The 23,270-nt window shown below is 57.6% G+C and overlaps 4 protein-coding genes across 5 annotated transcripts; 2 read left to right on the forward strand and 2 right to left on the reverse strand.

The window, feature by feature from the left end:
- The first annotated feature begins 1,486 nt into the window (after window positions 1-1,486).
- CD5 (CD5 molecule) lies at window positions 1,487-6,225 on the forward strand. The gene is made up of 10 exons (XM_054635460.2): window positions 1,487-1,617; window positions 2,155-2,193; window positions 2,454-2,735; window positions 2,816-2,878; window positions 2,997-3,296; window positions 4,418-4,705; window positions 4,877-5,008; window positions 5,378-5,431; window positions 5,685-5,789; window positions 5,868-6,225. Exons 1-10 carry the CDS (start codon window positions 1,554-1,556, stop codon window positions 5,951-5,953), a joined length of 1,413 nt encoding a protein of 470 aa, XP_054491435.2. The 5' UTR covers window positions 1,487-1,553; the 3' UTR covers window positions 5,954-6,225.
- A 332-nt stretch (window positions 6,226-6,557) lies between these two features.
- On the reverse strand, window positions 6,558-10,071 carry VPS37C (VPS37C subunit of ESCRT-I). Of its 2 annotated transcripts, none has more exons than XM_054634269.2 (6): window positions 9,993-10,071; window positions 9,578-9,694; window positions 8,884-8,985; window positions 8,643-8,814; window positions 8,332-8,414; window positions 6,558-8,074 (listed from the first exon to the last, which is right to left on the reverse strand). In XM_054634269.2, the coding sequence occupies exons 3-6, from the start codon at window positions 8,974-8,976 to the stop codon at window positions 7,358-7,360; spliced, it is 1,065 nt and encodes a 354-aa protein (XP_054490244.1). In that variant the 5' UTR covers window positions 8,977-8,985; window positions 9,578-9,694; window positions 9,993-10,071; the 3' UTR covers window positions 6,558-7,357. The 2 variants fall into 2 exon arrangements, with proteins under 2 accessions (XP_054490244.1, XP_054490243.1); XM_054634268.2 differs by having other exon boundaries at window positions 8,884-8,988.
- Window positions 10,072-10,947: 876 nt separating this feature from the next.
- Window positions 10,948-15,677, forward strand: PGA5 (pepsinogen A5). The gene is made up of 10 exons (XM_054635256.2): window positions 10,948-11,286; window positions 13,458-13,679; window positions 13,772-13,916; window positions 14,100-14,217; window positions 14,329-14,447; window positions 14,530-14,729; window positions 14,850-14,966; window positions 15,039-15,177; window positions 15,251-15,343; window positions 15,431-15,677. The coding sequence occupies exons 2-10, from the start codon at window positions 13,624-13,626 to the stop codon at window positions 15,578-15,580; spliced, it is 1,137 nt and encodes a 378-aa protein (XP_054491231.1). The 5' UTR covers window positions 10,948-11,286; window positions 13,458-13,623; the 3' UTR covers window positions 15,581-15,677.
- A 310-nt stretch (window positions 15,678-15,987) lies between these two features.
- On the reverse strand, window positions 15,988-21,710 carry VWCE (von Willebrand factor C and EGF domains). The gene is given in 20 exon segments (XM_077179392.1): window positions 15,988-16,579; window positions 16,684-16,774; window positions 16,880-16,962; window positions 17,055-17,145; window positions 17,296-17,378; window positions 17,447-17,543; window positions 17,714-17,799; window positions 18,170-18,287; window positions 18,453-18,538; window positions 18,647-18,734; window positions 18,929-19,011; window positions 19,100-19,193; window positions 19,272-19,579; window positions 19,679-19,807; window positions 20,197-20,313; window positions 20,380-20,496; window positions 20,612-20,740; window positions 21,006-21,657; window positions 21,659-21,677; window positions 21,679-21,710. Coding segments are annotated over 20 exon segments (2,952 nt in total). The 3' UTR covers window positions 15,988-16,130.
- Window positions 21,711-23,270: the final 1,560 nt, after the last annotated feature.

The following is a 23,270-nucleotide window of genomic DNA, read 5'->3' on the forward strand; positions in this document are numbered from 1 at the left end:
AAATTGCGGGGCGTCCTGATGCCCTGGAGGGGTCCCAAAATTCAGGGGTGTGGATGTGCTGGGTGGGATCCCGCTGTGCAGAGGGGTAGCAGCATCCTGAGGGTGCTGAGTCCTGGTACGGCACCAATTCCCTGGGGATACCAACATCCTGAGGGCACCAGTTCCCTGGGGATACCAGTGCCCTTGGAGCGTGACAGCCCAGCCAAGGTGTCACCTCCATCCCCACACCGCCACATCACTGCCAACCGTTCCTCCGAGCTGCTCCCGCCCAGAAAATCCCCCTTTTTCTCATCATTATGATCCCAGCAGCGTGCCGACAGCCGACAAGCCCCTTCCCGCTCGCTCCAAAGGCAGCTCCTGCTTTTTGAAAGGCTCCTCACGGCTGGCAGCGTTGTCAGCACTTCCCAGCGCCCCCCAGACTCCCCCCGGGAAGGGATTCCAATCATCCCGAGCTGCCGCGGCACGCTCAGGATGCTGAGCTGACTCGCAGCGCCCGAGGCAAGGCAGATGCTCGATCAGAAGCCAAATCCTACCTCTGGGATCTCATGGCCTCCAGAGGCTGCCACGGCTCTGAGGGAAGGGCTGGGCCCCAAGCACCCCATATCCATGGGGGTCACACACCTCTGGATAGCACAGAATCCTGGGATGTTTGAGGTGAATCCCAAATTTCAGGCTGCTTTTGAGGGATTGCAGCTTGCAGACTCTCCACTGAATCGTGAGAGCAGGCCTGGGAATTGCACCCCTTTTCCAGGGAATTTTCAAAGCCAAAGTGGGTGGTGGGCAGCCCCGGGACCCCCATGTGGGATATTCCAACAGGGCCTGCTCCCACCAGGATCAGCAGAACCACTGGGATAAGTGGGATGGGAATGAGTGCTGGCTACAGGGAGCATCCAGATGCTGAGATCCTACTCCAGGGCTGGGGACTGGAGCATCCACAAATGCTGGAGCAGGATGGGATGGGAAGTTCCATCCATCTCTCCTTCCAGCAGGAATACCATGGAGTCAATGGAAAACAGCTGCCTCATTAGCATGCCTGACCTGGATTCAGAGCATTTAATTAGGGCACAATCAATTAACGCCTCTGTCCTGGCCGGGTCCAGCACCACTGGTGCCCCACGTGCCCTTGCAGGGGTGTAGGGTGTCCCTGGAATGCCAGAACCTGGAATGTGCCTGGATAAAACCTTCCCCCATCCCATTCCTGGGGGTAATCACAGGGTTTTAGGGGATGCCAAGGGCATCAACTCTTTTGTAACCGTGGGGGGCTCGGGGACCCCCAAATCTCCCTTGGCACTGGATATATTCACTACCTCCCTTTCCCAGAGCTGCAGAGACCCGGGGATTTGGTGGGGGCTGAACCCCACACGCTTCTCACCCCTTTCCTCTCGTGCTTGGCGGGACCCAGGGAGGCAACAGAGTCTTCAAACGGGCCCAGAGGTGACGTCAAAAAACCACAGAGGGAGGAAAAACAGCCGGTTCCTGTCCGGGCCCCCTCCCTCGCCTGCTCCGGGCCGGGCAGCGGAGGCGGCGGAGCCCCCGGAGCCTCCCGTGCCCCCATGGCACCAGCAGAGCCCATGGCAACCCGGCTGCCCATCCTGTGCCTCCTGCTGGGAATGTGGGGTGAGTATCAGGCACCCTGACCTCGGTGCACCGCTCAGATCTCGTGGCAGAGCCCCCCCGGTTTTCCCGCTCCGGGCGGGATCGGCACCTTGAGCGAGCCACAGTTTGGAGCTTGGGGTGAGAAGCGCCCTGGTGACCCCCAAAACCCCCACCCTGCTCACCCTGGGGGTCCCCAGGATCCCAAGATTGAGCCAATGGTGCTGAGGGCAGCCAGGTATCCCCGCATCTTCATTCCCTGACAGCACCCGCCCTTCCCTCTGTCTTCATGGCACCATTCCCGAACATTCCACCCAGGAGCAAGGCTAATTAGCGGTAATTTGCAGGGCCCTCGTCTTTTCTCAGCCCTAAAAACCCCGCAGCAGACAGATGGGGAGGCAGCAAATCGCCTTTCTCCCCCTAAAATCCCAGTTTTCCCACAAAATCCCCCTTTTCCTCAAAATAACCATGAATGGGGTGAGCAGCAGAGGCACTGTCCCAAACTCGGGGTCCGCAGGGTGGGATGCAGGATTGACACCCCATTTCCGCTCTTTCTCGCAGCCATCCCGGACCATGGAGGAGCCACCCAGATCCGTGGAGGTGAGAATTTGGGAGCAGCCCTTTGGGAATGCCTCCACAGCTCCGTGAGCATGGCGGGTGCTGGAGTTGCATCATCCGGAAGCTGCATCGCGGGGTCCCAGCTCAGGCCCCCACATTCCCTCGACCCCTCCATGCTCCCATTCCTTGTGCTGCTTCCCAAGGCCCCCACCAGGGGCTTTTCCATCATTCCCAGGCTGAAAACCCTCTGGGAAGGGAAGGAAAGCCCCTAATGATGGCATTTTCCCGGTGTTTTCCCACAGAATCCATCCTGAGACTCACCAGAGGCGGCTGCCGCTGCACTGGGATACTGGAGGTGAAGAGGGAAAACCAATGGAGACCGATTTGCAGGGAGAGTGTGAGCATGGAAGACCTGGGTTGGATCTGCCAGTGGCTGGAGTGCGGCCCCCCGACCTCTGAGCCCTTGGAGCTCATCATTCCCAGTGGGAAAGGGCCACAGAGTCAGCCCAGGAGGTGCATTTCCCCACCTGAATGCCAATGGGAGCTGGAAAACTGCACGGAGCACGTCATTGTTGCCTGTGGAGGTGAGCCTGGACCCCCAGCCCAGCCACCTCAATCCCTAGGGATCATCCATGCCCACGTGGCCCCTCTCTTCTCATTCCAGAGCCAGTGAAAACCACTCCCAAGCCCCCACCAGCACCCCCAACCACCACCCCGGAGCCCACGGGTAAGCACCTCATCCCAAGGAATCCATAGCCTCAAATTTGGGAACTTCCCGCTAAATAATGGGAAAATTGCCATCCCAATCCATAACACTTCCTCTTCCACCCCCAATCCCTCTCCAGGACCCCCAAGGCTGCGGCTGGTGGACGGGAATTTCAGCTGCTCCGGCTTCCTGGAGCTGCACAAGCAGGGGCTGTGGGGGGCCGTGGCGAGCATCCCGCACTCCTGGACACATCTGGTCACCCTGATCTGCCAGGAATTGCGCTGTGGCACTGCTGGGAGCAGCCACGGCGAGCCGGACCCAGGGATCCACCTGCCGGTGCGGTGGGAGGCGGTGGATTCCTGCGGGAGCCGTTCCCTGCTGGACTGCTTCAACAGGAGCAGCGCCCGGGGGAAAACGCCCGCCTTCATCACCTGCTCAGGTGAGAACGGTCCTGGAGCACCCGTCATTTCCTGCTCCTCCGGTGGGATACCCCGGGGGGATTTTGGGGCCCGGAACAGAGAACCAGCCCCATCCCAGCCTGCCCCATGGGCCCCATCCACCCACTCCTGCTCTTCCTCTCCGGGGTGCGAAGGCAAAACAGGAAATCTCAGTTCCCGGCATTGCCGAGCACGGCAGTTCCGAGGAGGATGAGCCCTGGAGGGAGGGCAGCCATGGCAGCATCCCAAATTCCAGCTGGGGGTGGGGAACACGGGCAGGCACCAGGCTGTAGGCAGCTCCCGGAGGAACTTGCATGCCTCGGGCATTTCCCTGAGCACCTTCCAGCCTTGGGCATCTCCATGCTCCCATCATCTCCCTGCCTCGGGCAATGCCCTGGATATCTTCCCTGCCACAGGCATATCCCTTCTTTTCCATGAGCCTCTTCCCTACTACAGGCATGTCCCTGCCAGAGCATCTTTCCCTTGCCAGGAGCATCTCCCAGCCACAGGCCTCTCCCTGACATTTTCCATGAGTGTTTCCCTGGAAATAAGCTCGGTGCCAGCTCCATGGCACAGAGAGCCAAACCATGAAGCTCGGAGCAGGCTCCTTGTGGGTCCTGCCATCTGCCCCAGCCTGGAATCCCGTGGGATTTGGGGGCTTAATGGGCTGTGACAGCTGGCAGAGCCGGCTGCCATGCTGCATTTCCCATGAGAAGAGTTCAAAGCCCTTCCATGCCTGGCTCTGGTTTGGTCCAGTCCCTGTGGCATGAGGGGAGATGCTGGGATCATCCTTGTGCCAGGAGCTGGTGCTGGGAGGAGGAGGAGCATGTGCCAGCAGCATCCCTGTCGATATCATCCCTGTCTGCCTGTGGGTCCAACTCCTCTCTCCCTGTGGTTCTGGCTCTTCTTCCCACAGGTCTGACCCATCTCCATGGATCTGACTCCCTTCTCCTTGTGGCTCTGACCCCACTCCCTGGATCTGACCCCTGTCTTCCCATGGGTCTGATCCCCCTGTATCCATGTATCTGCTCCCTCTCCTCATGGATTTCACCCCTCCCCACGGGTCTGATCCCTCCCTGTGGATCCAACCCCTCTCCCTGTGGATGTGCTCTCTCTCCCACAGAATCCCAGCCGCGGGCCCTGCGGAGGCTGGCAGCCGGCCCCACTCCGTGCGAAGGGGACATCCAGGTGTTCCATGCGGGACAGTGGTGGGATCTGTGTGAATCCAGAGCAGCACAGCGAGACAGGCGGGGTCAGCAGATCTGCCAGGAGCTGGGCTGCGGGAATCTCACCTCCAGCATGGAAATCCGGGAGCCTCCCTCGACAGGAGTCACCTGTGGGCTTGAACCCCTGCACCTCTGCCAGCCCAAACCTGGGAATATCCGGAGCTGCTCCCGGACCAGAGTTGTGTGTAAGCCACGTGATCCGGGCTGGGAGCTGGAATTCCCACTCCTATGGAATGGGCAGGGATGGGGGGGACCAAATCCACGTGAGATTTGGGCTCCTGGCAGGGTAATGGATATTCACATCTCAGTACCAACCTCCAGCTGGACACATCCAGTGACATCCGTGCTCTTTCCAGGCCAGGACTCAAAGCCGCTTCCCACTGGAACATCTGCTGGAACCGTCGTGAGCATCTGCCTGGCCCTGCTGCTTTTCCTCATCCTTTTCCTGATCTGTGGCCCTCCTGCCTATCGGAAGCTGATGAAGAGAAGTAGGGAACAACCTTGGGATCCTCATCCTTCTTTTCTTCCTTCTCCCGCTCCACCATCCCCACGTGCCAGCCCAGGGCTGGCAGCTCCATGGATGCTTCCCTAAACTCCTTGGGGGGGGGGATTTGGCTGCTCAGCCTGACAGATCCCCCTGTCCCATTATCCCCAGACCTGCCCCATTGTCCCCAAGCCTGTTCCACATGGAGTGTGGGAGTGGGAAGAGGGATTAAGCTCCAAGCGGGCACAAAAGAGCAGGTGGAGGATCCTGGGGGGGGGGATTATTGGGGATGACATATGGGGCTGGCGGGGGGGAAGCAGCTGGAGGAAGGATCGGGAAGATCCTTGGAGACACAATTCCCCCTCTCTCTCAGTTTCCAAGAAGAAGCAGCGCCAGTGGATCGGCCCCACGGGACTCAACCAGACGGGTGAGGGGCAGCTCGCTGGGGAGCTGGGAATGGGGTTTGGAGCTCCTGGGGATGGATCTGGGGTCTGAGTGGGCTGTTTCCCCCTGGATCCTGGCACAAGGGCCCTGGATCTCGCTTTCTTTTGGAATATAACTCACCCAGGAGATGTGGGCCTGGAGCAGGGACCTGTTTTACTCAGCCCCTTCCCGGGTGGGTTTGCTCCCTCCAAGCTGCAGTTCCAACCCCAAAATCCCAATCCTGCTGTCTTCTCCAGTGTCTTTCCACCGCTCCAGCACCACTCCGAGGCCTCGGGGACAGGGAGGGGACAATGACTATGCTCAGCCTCCCAAAAAGAGCTCCCAGCTCTCCGCTTACCCAGGTAAGTGCTGGAAGTGGCTCCTTCCCGTTCCTTTCCCATGGATGTGCATCCAGTGAGGTGTATCCATGCTCTCCACAGCTCTGGAAGCAGCATGCCGGCGTTCCAACCTTCCGGATAACTCCTCAGACAGTGACTATGACCTGCACTCCGCCCGCAGGGTGTGATTCCCTGCTTCCCAAAGAAGCTAATCCCACCTCCCACCTCACCTTTGGGGGCATCCCAGCCATCCAGCACCCTTCCAGAAGCACTTCCCAGCCTCCTCATGGGAGAAAAGGAGGGTTTTGGGTTTTTTGTAAGCTATTTATAGGAATTTAAGAGGTAGGGGGTGCAAGGAGCCCTTTGGAATAGTGGGATCACCAGCTTCTCCAAACCAGGATAAAGAGCTGGGATGATGGATAAAGGATAGGGATGCAAGGGTGGGAATACTGAGAATGAGACTGAGATATTTAATAACAAATACTTGTAATAAAATTGGGGTTTTGTACTAATTACACCTTGTCCTCTTCCTTCCACTATCCCAGTGTGACTCCGAACCCTCAGTAGGAGGGAAAAGTGGGACAGGGAAACTCCTTTTTCCCTGGTTTTTATCCCAGGGATAAATGCAAGAAAAGCAGGAATTGCAGCAGGCTTGAAGATGGTTCTGGGAGGGCGTGAAAGATTTTAGCGATGGGATCCAAAGGAAGTTGGATGCCAGGAAGGGATAAAGGGATCAATTCTTATCCGGATGTTCCGCCGTTTCCCAAAGTAACCAGGGCCACGACTCCAGAGTGCAATTAATTCATCCACTTTTATTACTCTAATTAATCCCAGGGATGGAATTGCTTCCACCAATCCCTCATCCTAGTCCATTAGTAACCATTCCTTATAAATAACTTAAAGGGATACAGGCAGGATTTGAAGGATAAAGTGCTGAGCAAAGCAAATCCCGTTTCCATCGTTTGTCATTCCCTCCATTTCCAAGTGTTTCCTGAGAAGGGAGATGTGAGGAGCCCGAAAAACCACACAGGAGGTCGGGAATACTGGAGGCTGCCCAGGCCCAGGTGGGAATCACCAACTCCCACTGACAGCCCTGGAATGGTTTGGGTGAAAAGGGATCTTAGGGATCAGCCACTTCCAATCCCTTTCCACTTGCTCCAAGCCCTGTCCAATCCGGCCTCAGATATTTCCAGGGATGGAGCTGCCATGACTTCCCTAGGAAATCTATTCCAGGGTCTCATCACCACCACAGGGAAGAATTTCTTCCCAAAATCCCACCTAAACCCACCCTTTGACAGGGTGAAACCATTCCCCGTTATCCCATCACTCCAAGTCTTTGTCCAAGTCCTTGTCCAGTTCTTTTGGAGCCCCTCTAGGCACTGGAAGGTGCTCCAAGGTTTCCCTGGAGGTTTCTCCTCTTCGGATTTCTGCTGGTCTGGCTCTGCCTCTCGCTCCGACCTCCAGAGCCGTTACTTATCCCATGTAATTCCTTTGCACCGACGGATCCAGGAGCAACACTCTGGAATCCCTCCTCTTCCTCAGTCCCAAAAAAAAGGAGGAATCAGCACAGGATGCTCCTCAGAAGTCCTGGATTAGTATCCAGGCCAGGTAGGACGCTGAGGGTTTGGAGGTGGGGGGTATCCAAAGGGTGGGGGAGGCCCGGGATAGGGAGCCTGTGTTGGGATCGGGAAATTCGGGAGAGGGGGCTGAGTGGGGTATGGACACTGCGGTCTCCCTGGTCCAGGTGGGATGTAGGGAGAGTATCCTGGTCTGGCAGGGGGAGGAGAGGGTTGGGGAGCAGGATAGGGCAAGGGCTGTGGTGGGCCCCGGGATGGAGACCAGGAAAAGCCTCCGGAGGTGGATTTGGGATACCCTGGTGCAGAGTCAGCAGTGGAAGCTGCTGGATATCCGGGAGCTGGAGCAAGAGGGTAGGGAAAGGAGGTCTGGGAGCTGGGCTGGGAGGAAGCCGCGTGTCCCACGGCGACTGGGGATCCTGGGAAAGGGGCAGGAGGAAGCGCTCCATGGGCAGTGGGGCCAGGAGGGAGGGTCGGAGCCGGGCTGTAGGGTAGAGGGAAGGCCGGAGATCCTGATGGGAAGGGTTTTGGTGGATCTGTGGGAATGTGAGGAGGAGGAGGAAGAGGAGGCTGAGAGTCCCTGGTGCGCTCCTGGGATCCCTCTGACTTCCTCACGATCTCCTGCAGCTTTTCCACTCGGACCCGGCGCAGGTGGGACAACTTCCTCATCCCTGAAAACTGCTCCAGGAATGTCTCCAGGGGCACTTCCCCCTCCAGGAATTTCTCAGCCATTTTCTGCAAGAGAGGAACAGCCTCGGGCTCATTCCTGCATCCCTCCACTCCAGCCATGCATCCCTCTGCTCCTCTTCCCTAAAATCCTGATTTAGGTCTCTCCCAGCCACATCCCACACACAAACAAGGATGGATCCAGTTCTTTGGAGAAAACCCAGCAGACTCCAAAGATAATCCATTACTTTAGGGACTGGGTTTAATTGCAAGTCTTCTGAGGATGAATCACTGGAATTTCCAATGGATTTAAGGCCTAAACTCACCTCAGACTCCTCTTCAATCTTCTGGCTTTCCACCTGGAGGAGATCCAGCAACGTCTGAGGCTGCAGCGCTGCCGAGAATTTCTCTGTGAGAAACAAGGGGGGAAAGAAAAACCAAGGAAAAATCACTATCACAAAACAGAAACCAGGGAAAAACCAGCAAAGAACCCACAGGAAAGGGCTTGGGAACTGCTGATGGAAGGAGGGAAACTCGAGAGGAATAACATCCTCGATCTCTCCAGCTGCTGGAAAAAAGAGGGATATCAGTTTTCCAGGAAGCAGAATCCTTCCTGGGCAAAGATGCCAGTGCTCACCCAGCTTTTCCTTCTGCTCCCTGCACCTCCCAGCCAGCTCCTGAAGCTCCTGGTATTTCTTGGAGAGGTCACTGCGCCCCATCTCCAGTGGCGCCTGGAATTTCAGGTTCTGCTCGGCCAAGCTCCGGTTGGCAGCCAGGGCCATCTCCCTTTCCAGCTGGAGCTCCTGGACCTATGGAATTTGGATTGGTGAGCACAGGAGGGGGACAAAGACACCCCAGGGCCACCTCCTGGCACAAACCTCCTGGGATTCCAAAGCCAAGCGCTCGATCTCCTGGGAATCCTCCTGCAGCTCCCGCAGCTCCTCCACTGTCCGGTTCCTCAGCGTATCCATCCTCCCAGACTGCTGGAACATGGAAAAAGAGGCAAATCAATTCCCAAATTCAACTGGGAATAGGTTTCCAGCTGAAATCCAGGGTGGTTAAAGCCCCTGGAGCAGCTGCACTGGGTTCTGTTAACTGAGAGGGAGAAACAACATTCCCACGAACTCCTGCTTGGGAAAAGACTTTTCCCCCTTTCCTGAGCTTATCTGGAGGGAATTTTGCATGTCCCAGGATGTTTTGTCAAGGAAAAATCCACCCACAGCCCCAACTTGCAAATTCCAGCTGGATGTCTCCATCCCACTCCAGAATCCACCTCATTTCAGTCTCCATCCCATCTCACCAAGGAAATTGAGATCTGACCATATCCCACCATGCCCACAGGGCTGGAAAGGACCTCAGGGACCATCTCATTCCACCTTCCTGCCATAGAATTCAGTGAAATTAACAAAAAGATCAGGGAAATTATGGACGTCCTGCGCCATATCCATGATTTACCCCAAGCATTCCCAGCTGTCTGATATGTTTAACTAAGTATCCCGTGTGTGGTGTAAATTCAAGAGGTGGGATGGAATAATGTGGGAATGTCCTAAAAACCAACGAAACACAACACACCTGCGCTGTCCTATTCACTCCAAGTTCTTCTATCTCTCATCCCAAGGATATTACACCGGAAATGCCGCAAGAGCCACGCTGAGGCTCTGGGTTGCCAAACCCACGATCCAGACGAACCTATCCGAGGGAAAAACTGGGAATTAAATCCCGCGCTGCAGGTGTAAGGCAGAAATCACCTGATTTCGGTTTTTTAGGGGCGTTTTAGCGAACTTTCATGGAGTTTAGGAAGGAGAAGAGGGAACGGAGGGAGTGGGAAAGCTTGGGGTGGGGTCTGGGAAGCATCCACAGGCGCTCAGGAAACTGGACGCAAAGGGCTGCCCACTTGCGGGGCTGCAGCGAACTCCGTGGCGGGAGCAGCGCCATTATCCCCGTTATCCCGCCGTTATTTCCATTCCCGGCCCTCTCCCGGACTCACCAAAGCCCCACCGCGACCCTCCGGCCGCCGCCGCTTCCGGCTTCCGGAGCAAACCGGAAGTGGGCGGAGCCACGCGGAGGGGCGGGAGGTGTACCCCCCCCCCGGGCGTGAGGGGGGTGGTTCCGCCCAGCGCCGCCATGTTGGGGGGGGCAGGAGCACGGATCAATTTAATGGCATTTTTTAATCAATAATCGCTCTTTGGCTACCCGCGGGGCTCTCCCCGAGCTGTAGCTGCTCTAGGAATTATATCCTTCGTGTTTCCGGGGTGTAAGGGGTTCAGGGAGAGCTGGAGAGAGGTTTTAGAGAAGGGCGTGGAGCGATAGGGAAAGGGGAAAGGCTTCGCATGGCCACAGGGCGGGTTTAAATTGGTGATCGGGAATATTTCCTTCCCTGTGAGGGTTGCAAAGCGAGATGCCCAGAGAAGCTGCAGTTGCTTCATACCTGGAAGTGTCCGAGGCCGGGTTGGAAGTGGTTTGAGAAGCACATACAGACCTCGGCAATATCCCAAAAATTCATAAAATTTCAGGTTCTTCCAGCTGGATCAAAGCAAATTCCTCTGGAATACCTGGTTAGCTCCTCCTCGCATGACACAGGAATATTCCTGAGAAAGCTCCAGTCCCATCATCCTCTCCACAAACCCAAATTTTCCAAAATATGCTTGGAAAATGCTCCACTTTTCCACCTGTAACTCCACATTCCCAAAACCCAAGCAAGGATGAGGCAGGGGAAGAGCTCCATGATTTCTGCTTCTTCGGGAGACTTTGGAAGTCTGGGCAAGGTCACCCAGCTGTTCCAGAAGTGCTGGGATCTGGGAAAGGCACCTCTGACCCCATCACCTGAGAGTTGTTGTGGAACAAATGGAGTCATATGATCCCAAATAATTCTGGGTAAATCAAGGACAATTTGTTCCCAGTGTGGCTGATAACTGGGTCAAACCCCCAGTGCCATGGGAAAGAAAAGGGCCTTGACTTGCCAAAGGGAAAAAAACATTTTCCAGGCTTCTTTTGGAACAGCTTCCACAGACCTGGAAAAGCTGGAAAATGCTTAATTAACATTTTATATTAAAACATAAGGTTTGAGGAGAGGGGAAAATTGTGTTTGGATTTGCACAGAAGAAATGGAAAAATACCCATTTGAAAGTGTTATCCAGAAATAAATCTGGGATAAACAGGTGGGTTTGGAAGGATATTTCCAGTAGCTACTTATTAATATCCTTAATTTCCACAAAAGATGGTTCCACATGTTTTTTTCCCTTGGATGATATCTTAATCCCAGCCAAAATCACCCACAGCAGGTAGGAAAAGGTGACCTGAAGTCAGAAAATAACCCTGAGGCCCTGAGGTCCTGTTCTGCCAAATTCCATTCCCACAAGGATCAGCCAACATCCCTGGGCTTCCTTGATAAGTTAATCAAATATTTTTAATCCAATCCTGGAAATTTGACACCTCAGGAGCGTCAGATTTCCCTCCTTTCATCTGACAGCTCCGATAAAGCACCCGTGTGATAAAAGCCTTGAGGGAAGGGACAAGAAAAACTGGGAACAGGGCCTGGAAAAGTTGACTTCATGAATCCATTTCCAAGAAAAGCTCTGTCTCCATAAGGGGAATTTTTTGGGAGGCTGCAGAGATAAAATTAAGGAAGTTTTGTCAGAACGAGTTTTGATGTCCCAAAAGCCTGAAAATCCCCGTTTGTTCCAGAGGGTGATTCCCATGAACATTAAATTCATCCCAAGGGGTGTTTCCACATAAAAAATTACATTAAAAATCTGAATTGTCCGGGTAAAAGCCTAAATTCTGGGAGGGTTTTATTGCCCGGGAATCCTCACCCAGCCCCGGCTGCATCAACCGGGAGGGAAAGCTTCCAGATCCATCTTTCCAGCTGGGGGTTTTTAGGATCTCGGCATGCTGTGGTGCCCTCTGGTGCCAAGGAAAGCTGTGGCAGGGAGGCCACCTGCTCCCATCCACAGAGCTCCCAAGCACCGCGATGGATTATTCCAGGATCCAGCATCTCATGCCCTCCATTTCCCCACCAAGGTTGGGAAAATCCAGGATTTCTCTTGCAGGAAGCCATTTCATGCCCTAAAGGGGTTATTTTTCCATCCTCCCAGATTTTAGTCTGGATTTAATTAGTGCTAAATAGCAATTCCCATTTTTTTCTCCAGTCCTGAGTTCCACAGCTTCTTCCTTCTGTGGATATCATCCATCCAAAAATCCATCCCTGTTGGATCCATTGTTCTGCTTGGGTGGGATTTACCAGCAGCACAATAAGCTTGTCCTAGAACTTCCCATAATTGGGCAAATGTGGGGTTTTTTTCCCATTGAGAAAACAGGAATCCTGATCCCTAAGGATGTCCATTCTGGGAATTCAATGGATAAATAGCTCTGGGAAAGGTTGATATTTTTGTTTTCTCTACTATTCTGGCCAAAAAAGTAGGAAAACTTGGTAACTCCAAAATCTACAGGGACACATTCCAGGTTGGTTTCTCCAACCTGGATTTGGACACTTCCAGGGATGGGGCAGCCACAGTTTCTCTGGGAAATCCATTCCAGGGCCTCACCAGCCTCACAGGTAAGAGGTTCTTCCCAATATCCTGTTTTCCAGTTTGGGGCCATTCCCCTTCTCCTGTCACTCCATTCCCACATCCAAAGTCCCTGAACTGGGGGAAAACTGGGACGAGCTGGGGGAAAGCCAAGCTCTGGATGAAGGTCACAGGAGTGGGATTGGGCAACTTGGCTTCGGTCACGTCACCACGTGCTGGATCCATGGCTCCTGAACGGTCACCTTGTCCTGGAGGAGATCAAAGGCTCCCCAGGCTGGAGCTGGCATTCCTCCCTTGGAATCAGCCCCATCCCAGCTCAGAATGATAGAAGAATCTGAGGGCATGATGCTAGGTTGCACTGGGGGAGTGAAATGAAGAAGAACCTGGATGGGGAATGTTGGGAGAAAAGGGATGGAGCACTAGGTTATCACTGAGGGAAAAAAAAGGAGGATGGGATGTGTTGTAGGGGGCTGGCAATGAGAAAACCTTGGCTGATTCCCAGAATGGAAAATCTGGACCTGGCAGCCTGAAAATCCTTCATGGAGCCTTGGCAAGGGGAGAAGGACCTGGAGAGACCTTGGACCCTCTTCCAGTACTTTAAGGAGTTCCAGGAGAGCTGGAGAGGGACTTTGTAAAAGGACCTGGAGTGACAGGACAAGGGGGAATGGCTTCCTAGTAGCAGAGGACAGGTTTAGATGGGATATTGGGAAGAAATTCTTCCTTGAGAGGGTGGTGAGTCATTCCTGGGAATGGAATTCCCACGGAAGCTATGCCTGTCCCATTCCTGGAAGCGTCTGGCTCAAACCCTCCAGCAAGGAATTAGAGGGTTCAGGGTACAAACAATCCTGCATTCCCACCAGCTCCCACAGAATAACCGGGAGTGCTTCCTGCCCATCCCAACATACTTGTGGCTTGAATCCCCCCAGGAATACGGGGATCCCCTGGCTTGACATTCCCACCCCCCTTAAGGACATTTTGATAACCATCCCAGGAGCAGTTTGCCTTTCTTATCGGGGCCTCCGGCCAAACACCGGAGCCAGGATATAAGGAGCGGGGCCGGGATCGGAGGCACATTTTCCGTGAGCTCCCACCATGAAGCTGCTCCTGCTCCTTGCCCTGGTGGGCCTGGCCCAGGGCCTCGAGACCAGGTGAGCCCCAGGCGGTCCCCAAAAGAGGGATGTGGGATGCGGGGTGATCCCAATGGCACATCCCAGTGATGCATCCCGGTCCCTGTCCACAGGGTGCCCCTGAGGAAGATGAAGTCGCTGCGGCAGAGGCTGCGGGAGCAGGGATTGCTGGAGAGTTACCTGGAGCAGCATCCCTACAACCTGGCTGCCAAGTATTTCCCGGGCATCGCTGTGGAGCCCCTGGAGAACTACATGGATGTGAGAGGCTGGGATTGGGAACTAGGATCAGGGAGCACAGGGGGACACTGGCTCCTTCCCCATCCCATTGGCCTGTTATCCATTCCACTAGCCCCTTCCCCATCCCTGTAACTTATTCCATTAGCCCCTTATCCGTTCTCCTTTCCCCATCCCCTTAACCCCTTCCCAATCCCATTCCAACAGGATGAGTACTTTGGCACCATCTCCATTGGGACCCCACCTCAGGAATTCACCGTGGTCTTCGACACCGGCTCCTCCAACCTCTGGGTTCCCTCAGTCTTCTGCTCCAGCCCAGCCTGCAGTAGGTGTCTGGAATGAGTCTGGAACGTGTCCTTTGGGAGTCCTGCATGGCTCTGCCCATCTTTCCCAAGGGACAAATCCCAGGCAATCCCCATCCTTCCCACCCCCACAGGGAACCACAACCGCTTCAATCCCGCGGAATCCTCCACGTTCCTCAGCACCAATGACACCCTGTTCATTGCCTACGGCACGGGAAGCATGACCGGAGTCCTGGGATACGACACCGTCGACGTACGGCCAGGAGCTCCAGCCCCCTCATCCCATGGGATCCCACGGGATCCTGCCCAATCCACACCTGTCTCCTTTCTCCCAGGTTGCCGGCATCAATGTCCGCAACCAGATTTTTGGGTTGGCTGAGACAGAGCCAGGGGATTTCTTCTACTACACTCCCTTTGATGGCATCCTGGGATTGGCATTCCCAAGCATTGCCTCCTCTGGAGCCACCCCTGTCTTCGACAACATGATGATGGAAAACCTTGTGGATAGGAATCTTTTCTCTGTCTACCTGAGCAGGTAAATCCCAGCCAAAGCTGCTGAGGATTTCTCCCTTTTCTCTCACACTGGCCAAATTTCCCAATGGGAATGGAGGTGTTGGGGGGCTGAGAACCAGCCCAGATGGATCCCCCTTTCCAGGGACGACGAAGGTGGGAGCTTTGTCCTCTTTGGTGCCATCGATCCCTACTACACCACCAGAGGCATCTCCTGGATCCCTCTCTCTGCTGAAACCTACTGGCAGATCTCCATGGAGAGGTATTCCCAGTATTCCTTGCCCTCCGGCTGGTGTTTTGGGGAGTCCAGGCTCACTCTGCATCCCTCTTCCAGTGTCTCCATCAGCGGGACTCCGGTGGCCTGTTCCTCGGGATGCCAGGCCATCGTGGATACAGGAACCACTCTGTTGGCCATTCCTATCCGTGCCCTCCGGACCCTCATGATGCGCCTTGGTGCCAGCTCCAGTGGTGAGGTGAGGCTCAGGATGCTCCTTAGGGCATTTGATCCCAGCTGGAATGGCCACTAACCTGCCATGTCCTCCCCAGATCAGCTGTGAGTCCATCAGAAACCTTCCCAGCCTCATCTTCCATATCAATGGCAAAGAATTCCCAGTGCCACCCAGAGCCTACGTGTTAAGGGTGAGCATCCCACTGGGAATGGGTTTGTGGGGATAGAGGGAGGGATCCAACAGCTGGTGACCACTCCCTTCCATGTCCTTGGAGCAGAGTAACGGGTACTGCAGCCTGGGATTGCAAGGCATGGATGTGCCCACGGAGGAGGGCGAGCTCTGGATCCTGGGGGATGTCTTTATCCGGGAGTATTACGTCATCTTCGACAGGGCTAACAACAAGGTGGGGCTGTCCCGGCTGCCCTGAGCTGGGACGGGAATCCCAGGTGTCCCCAACTCGGTGGCTGGCAGAGCTGGTCCCTTTCCCGGCCCTCCTGCCGCTGCCGAGGACAATAAAGGTGTGGAGAAGCGCCCCTGTGCCGTGTCTCTCTGAGGAAGGCCAACACATCCCTGGGAATGTGGCGTGTCCCTGGTGCCACTCAGCTGCACCCACCAAGGATGTCCCTGTGCCCCAAGGATGGGAGCCTGGATGTGGCTCTGCTGATCCCTGAGGAGCTCCCAGCCTGGGGAACCTGGGGCAGGACATGTCCCTCCTGTCCCCAAACCCTACTCAGGGTAAACACCTGATAAACACCTCCAGCACTGCCCTCATCGTCCTGGAAAGCCACTCATCCCAAAATTCCCAGAGGACAAGCCCCAGGGCTCCCTGTGCTGGTGGGTGCAGGGATGAGGGGACAGGGAATAAATACCAGAGTGACTTTATTGGTGGCAGGGGGACAGCTGCTCCCTCCCCAGGGCCAGGCCTGCTGGTCCTGCACACCCCCTTTTCCTCCTTTCCTTCATCCTCCTTCTCCTCCTCACGGCGTTCCAGGCACACCTGGCACCCGGAACCTGGGGCTGTCCGATGGCACCGCAGAGGGATCCTTGTTCCTGGGGGATCCCTGAACCTCAGGGCTGCCCATGGGATTGGGGGGGGCTGTGGCCTCACAGAGGGGGTCGGGGGGCACAGTGGGTGCCAAGGGGTATCCAGAGGGACTTGGAGTGGTCAGAGGGGGCATCCCAGCACCCCAAATCCCTGGAGAGGGGCCGAGGGGGGGTGTGGTGGGAAGCAGGAGCTGGGCCAGGCGGTAGCGGCGGTGTTGAGGGGTGCCAGGGGGTGAATCTTCAGGGACTGGGGACTGGGATGAGGATGGGGGTGAGGATGGGGACTGGGATGAGAATGGGGGTGAGGACGAGGACTGGGGTGCAGATGGGGATGAGGATGTGGACAGATCACTGCCCTGCAGCAGGAGCCGGATGTCTGTGGCTGATGGAGGGAGGATTATGGTCAGCACCCACCTCTTTCCCAGGACCTCCAGTCTGGAGGGGGCACATCCAAGTGCCTGGGGTTGGATCCAGGGATCCCATTACCTGGGCAGGATGGGCAGCAGCCCACGGGCAGTGTGTGGGGCTCAGAGCAAGAGCGGGGGCATGGCCTCTCCTCACAGCTCACCTCTCCAAGCTGGAAAAACAGGGATCAGCCAGCCCAGCCCTTGCTGGGATCCAATGACACTGGCACAGGCACCATGGACACAAGCATCCCATGGGAATGGGTGGGAGGTCTAACCTGGCAGGTGCAGCGGGTACAGGGCTGTCCCTCAGGAATGAAGCTCTGGCCGTTCTCCACCTTCCTGCCCTGGTAGTTGCAGTCTGCAGGGACCAAGGTCCAGAGGGGGTTTGGGGGGGCTCGGGGAGATTTTGGGGGGTTCAGTGGGATTTTGAGGACCCGCCCAAGCTCGTACCCTCACAGACGGGGCAGCACCGACCCTCGGGGTGGAAGGGGTAGGAGCACACGATGGCACATTCCAGAGGCGAGCAGGCCACCGAGCCCAGCTGCGAGAGACGGGAGAGACCCCCGAGGGCCGGGCGTTAGGAACCCCGGAGCGCCCCCGGAGCTTTTCCCTGCAACGGAGCCAAAAACCGGGCTTCAGCCCACGGGGCGGGAGCCGCAAATCCTCTGGGAATGCCCGGCCCAGCCCTCACCAGGCAGATGCAGCTCAGGCAGGGATCCAGCGCCGACGGGAAGGTCTCATTGTTGGAAAAGATCCTCCCCATGTAGGTGCAGCCTGCGGGGAGAGGGGCTCAGGCGGTCCCCGGGCGGCTCAGAATCCCGGAATTCCGGGCGCGCCCTCACCTGCGGAGCAGTCGGGGCAGCACTGGCCGGGAATGCGGATGGGATAAGGACACGTCTCCACACAGTCCGTGCGCTGGCAGCTCACGGAGCCGTCTGCCTGCAGGCGGGAACACCCTGACAGACACCTCGGGATTCCCAAACCCGCCGGATTTGGGGGATTTGGGGCCTGACAGGCCACGGGCATCCTGAGGGCGGGAATGGAGCAGGAGCCGTGCGCTGGGACAGGGATAGGGAAGAGGGAATGAAGCAGAGCAGGTTCTCATTCACCTGGCAGATGCATAACTCACAGGGATCGCCCGGAGACCAGATCTGTCCAACGGGAAACTCCACGCCATTGTCATCCAGGAAGCAACCTGGGTAGGATCCCTGTTCCCAGCTGTCCTGTAAAACCTACCCTTCCTGTCCCCAGGGGTTCCCTATATTCCACCCTTCCTGTTCCTAGATTTTCCCCATCTCACACCCTTCCTGAGTATCCCCACATCCCACCTGTGTCCCCCACATCCCACCCTCTCTGTCTCCAGCTGTCCCCCCCTCATCCCACCCTGCCCTTCCCCACATCCCATCCCCAAATGTCCCAACATCTCACTCTCCCCATCCCCAAGTGTCCCCCACATCCTCTATCCCAGCTGTTTTTCCCGTGCCATGCCACTCCCGTTTCCCCCTCATTCCTCTCTCCCTGTCCCTCCCTGTCCATTCCCAGCTGTGTCACTCATCCCGACTCACCGGCAGGGGCTGGAGGGTCCCGGCAGGTGGAGCAGCACTGCCCGGGACCCAGCTGTCGCTGGTGCTGGGGACAATCCAGCACGGGGCAGGGAGTGAAGGAACATTCCACCTCTCCTCCCTGGGGACACGGGAATGGGTCACCTGCTGTCCCTACCATCAGCCCCCAGTGAAGCTGGGATGCCCCCAGCCAGTGCTGGGAAGCACTGGAGTATCCCCGGGATCCTCATCCCTGGGGACCTCCCAGCTTTGGGGATCCTCATGCCTGGGGACATCCAGGACCCACCTGGCAGACACAGGTGGTGCAGTCATCCCCATCCAGGCTGAACCGGGCTCCGTGCGCGTATGTGCGTCCCCGGAAATTGCACTTTTCTGGGAAAAGGGGAAGGAGTGGCGCTGGAGAGCCAAGCATGGCTCTTCCCTCGCCCCCAGCTCAGCCCGGGGGTACTCACACCCCCAGACTAGGGGTTCTGGGATCACCTGGATTGCAGGAGCAGCAGTCAGCTGGAGAGGGGCTGGGGCAGGATCCTGGGGGACATTCCGGGGACAGGCAGGAGACATTCCCGGCCTGTGGAGGGGAACATGGGGCTGGGAAAGAGGACCCTGATTCCCCATGGAGGGATGAGTGAAGGGTGTCATCAGCTCCAGAGCATCCCAATCCATGGTTGAGCCAGGATGCAGGATGAGGGTCCTGATAAGGGTCTCCAGAGGTGGGAGGTTCCCAGGGATGGGGGGAGATTCTCCCATCCCAATCCAGCTCACCAAGCAGACGCAGATGGTGCAATTCCCATTGGATGGGGAGAAGACATCGCCCTCGGCCCTGGCCACCCCCTCGTGCAGGCACCCTGCAAGCCATGGGGGTCAGGGGCATCCCCCTGGGAATTCAAGGGGGGCCATCCTGGGAATTGGGGGGATCAGGGGGTCGGGACTCACCCGTGCAGGTGGGGCAGCAACCCCCAGCTGGAGCGGGAAGTGGGTGGGAGCAGGGAACGGAGCAGCTCACGGTGTCACAGAGGACTTGTCCCCCCTGCCAGGACATGTGGTGGCTCATCCCAGGTCGGGATGGTGCCATGGGAAGGATGGGATGGCAGGATGGGATGCTCACCTGGCAGGTGCAGCTCCGGCAGCCTGGCTCTGTCCAGCGACTGCCGGGCTCCCGAGAGATTCCCCGGTGCCAACAGTGATGGGATGGTGGGATGGAGGTGCCGGGGGCTCCCATGGCACGTGGGGATGGCTCAGGGGACAGGGATGGGGAAGAGGGAGGGAATTGGGTACCAGGAGCTGCCACAGGGAGGTGGGGAGAGGGGGAGCCCCTCGGGAGCAGGTGGGAGCCAGGAGGGAGCAGGACAAGAGTGGGTGGATGCTGCAGGGATTGCAGGATGGGCGATGGGGCCAGGATAGATTTGGGGTACCCTAGAAAGGAAATCAGGAAGGCAGAGACATCACTTGGGGCTGGCAGGGAGATGGGAGCATCCCACTCTGCTCCTCCAGCCAGGAGAAGGACACGGATACCTTCGCAGGACACCCTGTCCGCGCTGAGCCGGTATCCAGGGCGGCAGGAGCAGCGGAAGCTGCCGGGAATGTTGTGGCAGCTGTGCTGGCAGGAGCGGCGCATGCCAGGCCGCCGGCACTCGTCCACATCTGTGGGATAAGGGAATGTGGCAGGAGGCACTGCACCCAGGGATGTGGCCCAGGAAAGAGCCAGAAGCACCAGGATGGCCCATGCAGGGATGAGGATGAGGTGGCAGCACCATGGTTATGGACTGATGGACACCTCCATCCCTTGGGATTTGTGGCATGATGAGGAAAGGGGGTCTGGCACAGTGCCCACAGGCTCATGGCCACCTGCATCCCTTGGGATTCATGGCATGGAGAGGGATAAGGGTTAAGCATACATGCAGGGGCTCAGTGACCACCTCCACGCTTGAGATTCATGGCATGGAGAGGGAAGGGGGTGTGGCAGTGTTCAGGATCTCAGGGCCACCTCCATCCCCTGGGAGTGATGGGAAGAGCCCCATCCCAGTGCTCACCCACGCAGGAATGCCGATTCCCGTGGAGGTGGTATCCGGGCCGGCAGGAGCAGCGGTAGCTGCCCACGCTGTTCTCGCAGCGGTGCTGGCACGGCGTGGCCTGGCATTCATCCATGTCTGGGGGTTGGGATGAGGGTCAGGATCCCTCGGGAGCCCCAGCCGCCCCCCTGGGACCCCACGCACCCCGGCAGCTGCGGCGGTCAGCAGAGAGCTCTCGGCCAGCTCCGCACTCGCAGGCGAAGCCGCCCTCCGTGTTCACACACGTCCCCTCGCAGGCCGCGCTCTGGCACTCATCGATGTCTAGGGGACACGGGGAACGGTCAGATTTGGGGCGTGGGCACCACGGGGATGCCCACTCCCATCAGGATGCACCTCCCACTCCCCACAGCCATCAGGATACACCACTCCCACTCACCGGTGCAGCGGACACCGTTGGCCGTCTCGGCCATGGAGAAGCCAACGGGACACACGCGGGCGACCTCCTGGCAGCCGCCGTGGTTACAGGACAGGTCACAGCCGTACTCTCCGCAAGTCCCCGGTGGCTCTGGAACATGGACATGGCGTCCACAGGGTACCCATGCCACCCCAGGACAACCCGCTTCCCATCCCACTCCATGGATCCCCCAGGGATGGGGACAGTGCCAGGGAGAGGTGACAAGGAGCCACGGTCACCTCCATCTACTGGGATTTGTGGCATGGAGAGGGAAGAGGGTTGGGCACGGTGCCCATGGGATTGTGGCCATCTCTATCCCTTGGGATTCATGGTGTGGACAGGGAAGGGCATCCAGCATAGCCACTTCTGTCAGTACCTGGGCAGGTGATTCCCTGCTCTCCATCTGGGCACATGCAAAGGTTGGGAGCGATGCAGGAACCACCACCGCAGCCGAAGGAGCAGAGCGCTGTGGGAATGGGAACAGGAGCTCTGGGAATGGGAACAGGACTCCCACGAGCCCCCCAGACCCCCATACTCACGCAGGGTGCACTTCCCGCTGCCCGGAGACAGCATCCAGCCAGGACAACATCCGCTGCCGGAGCCTGGGAAGCAGACGTGGGGCCCCACGCGGCGCCTGTGGGACACCAGAGCCTGAGGCCACCCTGTCCTGAGCCCCCTGCACAGAGCAAAGGTCCCAGGAATGGGAGGACAGGAGGACAACCGGAGCGGTCAGGATGTGCCCATGTACCGGGAAGCAGAGCATGGCACGGATCAGAGAGAGGTAGGATAAGGTGGGACAGAGAGGGGACAACCACTTCCCAGCCATCCTGAACATCCCAGCACGTGGTGACGGGAGAAGCGCCCCCCGGCTGGACAGGGATACGGGGAGCAAGACAGGGATGTGGGGAGAAGGACAGGGATGAGGGGAGCAGCACAGGGATGCGGGGAGCAGTGTCATGCTCCCCTGGACCCGGGAAGAGGGAGGGAATTGTGGGGTGCCAGCCCCTCCGGCCGGGACCCCTCCGGCCAAGCCCTCCTGCAGCGGGAGGCAGGGATAGACCGAGCCCGGCAGGCTGCCCATCCCAGGTGTAGCTGGAAGAGGGAGAAGGAAAAGGGGGGAATCCAGCTACCTCTCCACGGCAAAGCTGGCCGGCTTCTTCCTCGCGGGATACACCCTGCCCTGGCCGCTGGAGAGGAACAGGGACACACAGGCAGCCTGGAAGAGCAGCTCCACCAACATGACAGGCGGCTCCAGCACGTCCCGGCGCCCGCCTTCCCGCCTGCCTTCCCGCTGGCCCTTGGCCCTGCTCCTCCTCCTCCCGCCGAGCCGGGAACAATGCGGGATTGGAGGGGGGCGAGAGCGGGGGGGGTCGTCAGCGGCACCCACCCACCCCCCCCAAACCCACACGGGGCCCTGGGGTCACCCCAGGGTTGTCCCGTTCAACTGGGGCGAGTGGGACCCATCCCGGCCATTCCTGCCCTGGCTGCGCGCCGGGGAACGGGGTCCCCCCCAGGTTTGGGAAGCAGCGGGAAAGGCGTCCCCCCTTCTCTCCTTTCCCACATCTGGCAAAGATCCGGCATGGCCTCTCCCCACCCCTCCTCCTCCTGCTCCTTCTCCTGGAGGCGCTGGGCCGCCTTCCCAGCCCTGCACGGGGACCCACGCGGCGGAGAAAGGGGCCAAGTGGAGCCGGGATGGTTGGATGCATCCAGTAGGGAGAGGGATGCTGTGAGACACCCCACTCTGGTGACCCCCAGATTCCCCCCGGCCCCATGCCCCCATCCCAGGGCAGAGAATGAAGCAAAGGTTGGAGGCAGGTAAATGATTGATCCCATGGAGCAAAAGGTGCTGCTGCCTCCAAAATTCCCAATCCAGCATGGATTTCTCCCCACAAAATCCTGCCCAAGGGTTGAGATCACCCAGGCAAGACACAGCCCCCTTCCAACTAAAAACCACGGTGGGGGGGTCATGCTGTTTTTTTAGGAACCCAATGCAGCCATGAGAAGCTCCTGTCCTAAGGGAATGTGATCCCAGATCCCTGGGAGGCACCTCCAGTGGCAGTGGATAAATGATCCAGGCCTAGCCAGCAGCGCTTTTATCCCCAAAAAAGCAGGGTGCCAACATTGCATTGGCACCACCACCCCCAGTTTTGGTGGGAAAAAAAGAGCACTGCCAGGTCCTGGGCTGTGGCGCTCCCTGGGCCTCCCAAAATTTGGGAACAGGCTGCTCCAGGCAGGTAAACAGAGCCCGAGGTAACAAAAGCAGCAGCAGCAGCACAGAGTCCAAGGTCACTCCCTGCTCCCCCAGCTCTCGGAAGAGATGTCCAAATATAGCCTTGTCCCTGCGGTCTCCTCTGGAAACACGGGATGGAAGCGGGAGCCAGGGATGATTCCAGCACGAGGTGTCTCTGGGAGGGAAGGATTTGGGGAAAACCCGCAGGGAATGGGACTTGGGGGGCACTTAATCAGGGGCTACAGGGGAGATCTAGGCAGGGGAGAGCATGGTAAGATCCAGGATAAGCCCCAAATTCCATGAGACATGTGAAGGAGGTGGGAGACCACAAGAACTATTAATGACTAGCCAGAGGCTGGAAAATCCAGCTTTCCCAAAAAATTCCATTACAATCTGCCTCTCAAGGCACTC

This window comes from Agelaius phoeniceus, chromosome 6 (assembly GCF_051311805.1).
Source record: "Agelaius phoeniceus isolate bAgePho1 chromosome 6, bAgePho1.hap1, whole genome shotgun sequence".
NCBI lineage: Eukaryota > Metazoa > Chordata > Aves > Passeriformes > Icteridae > Agelaius > Agelaius phoeniceus.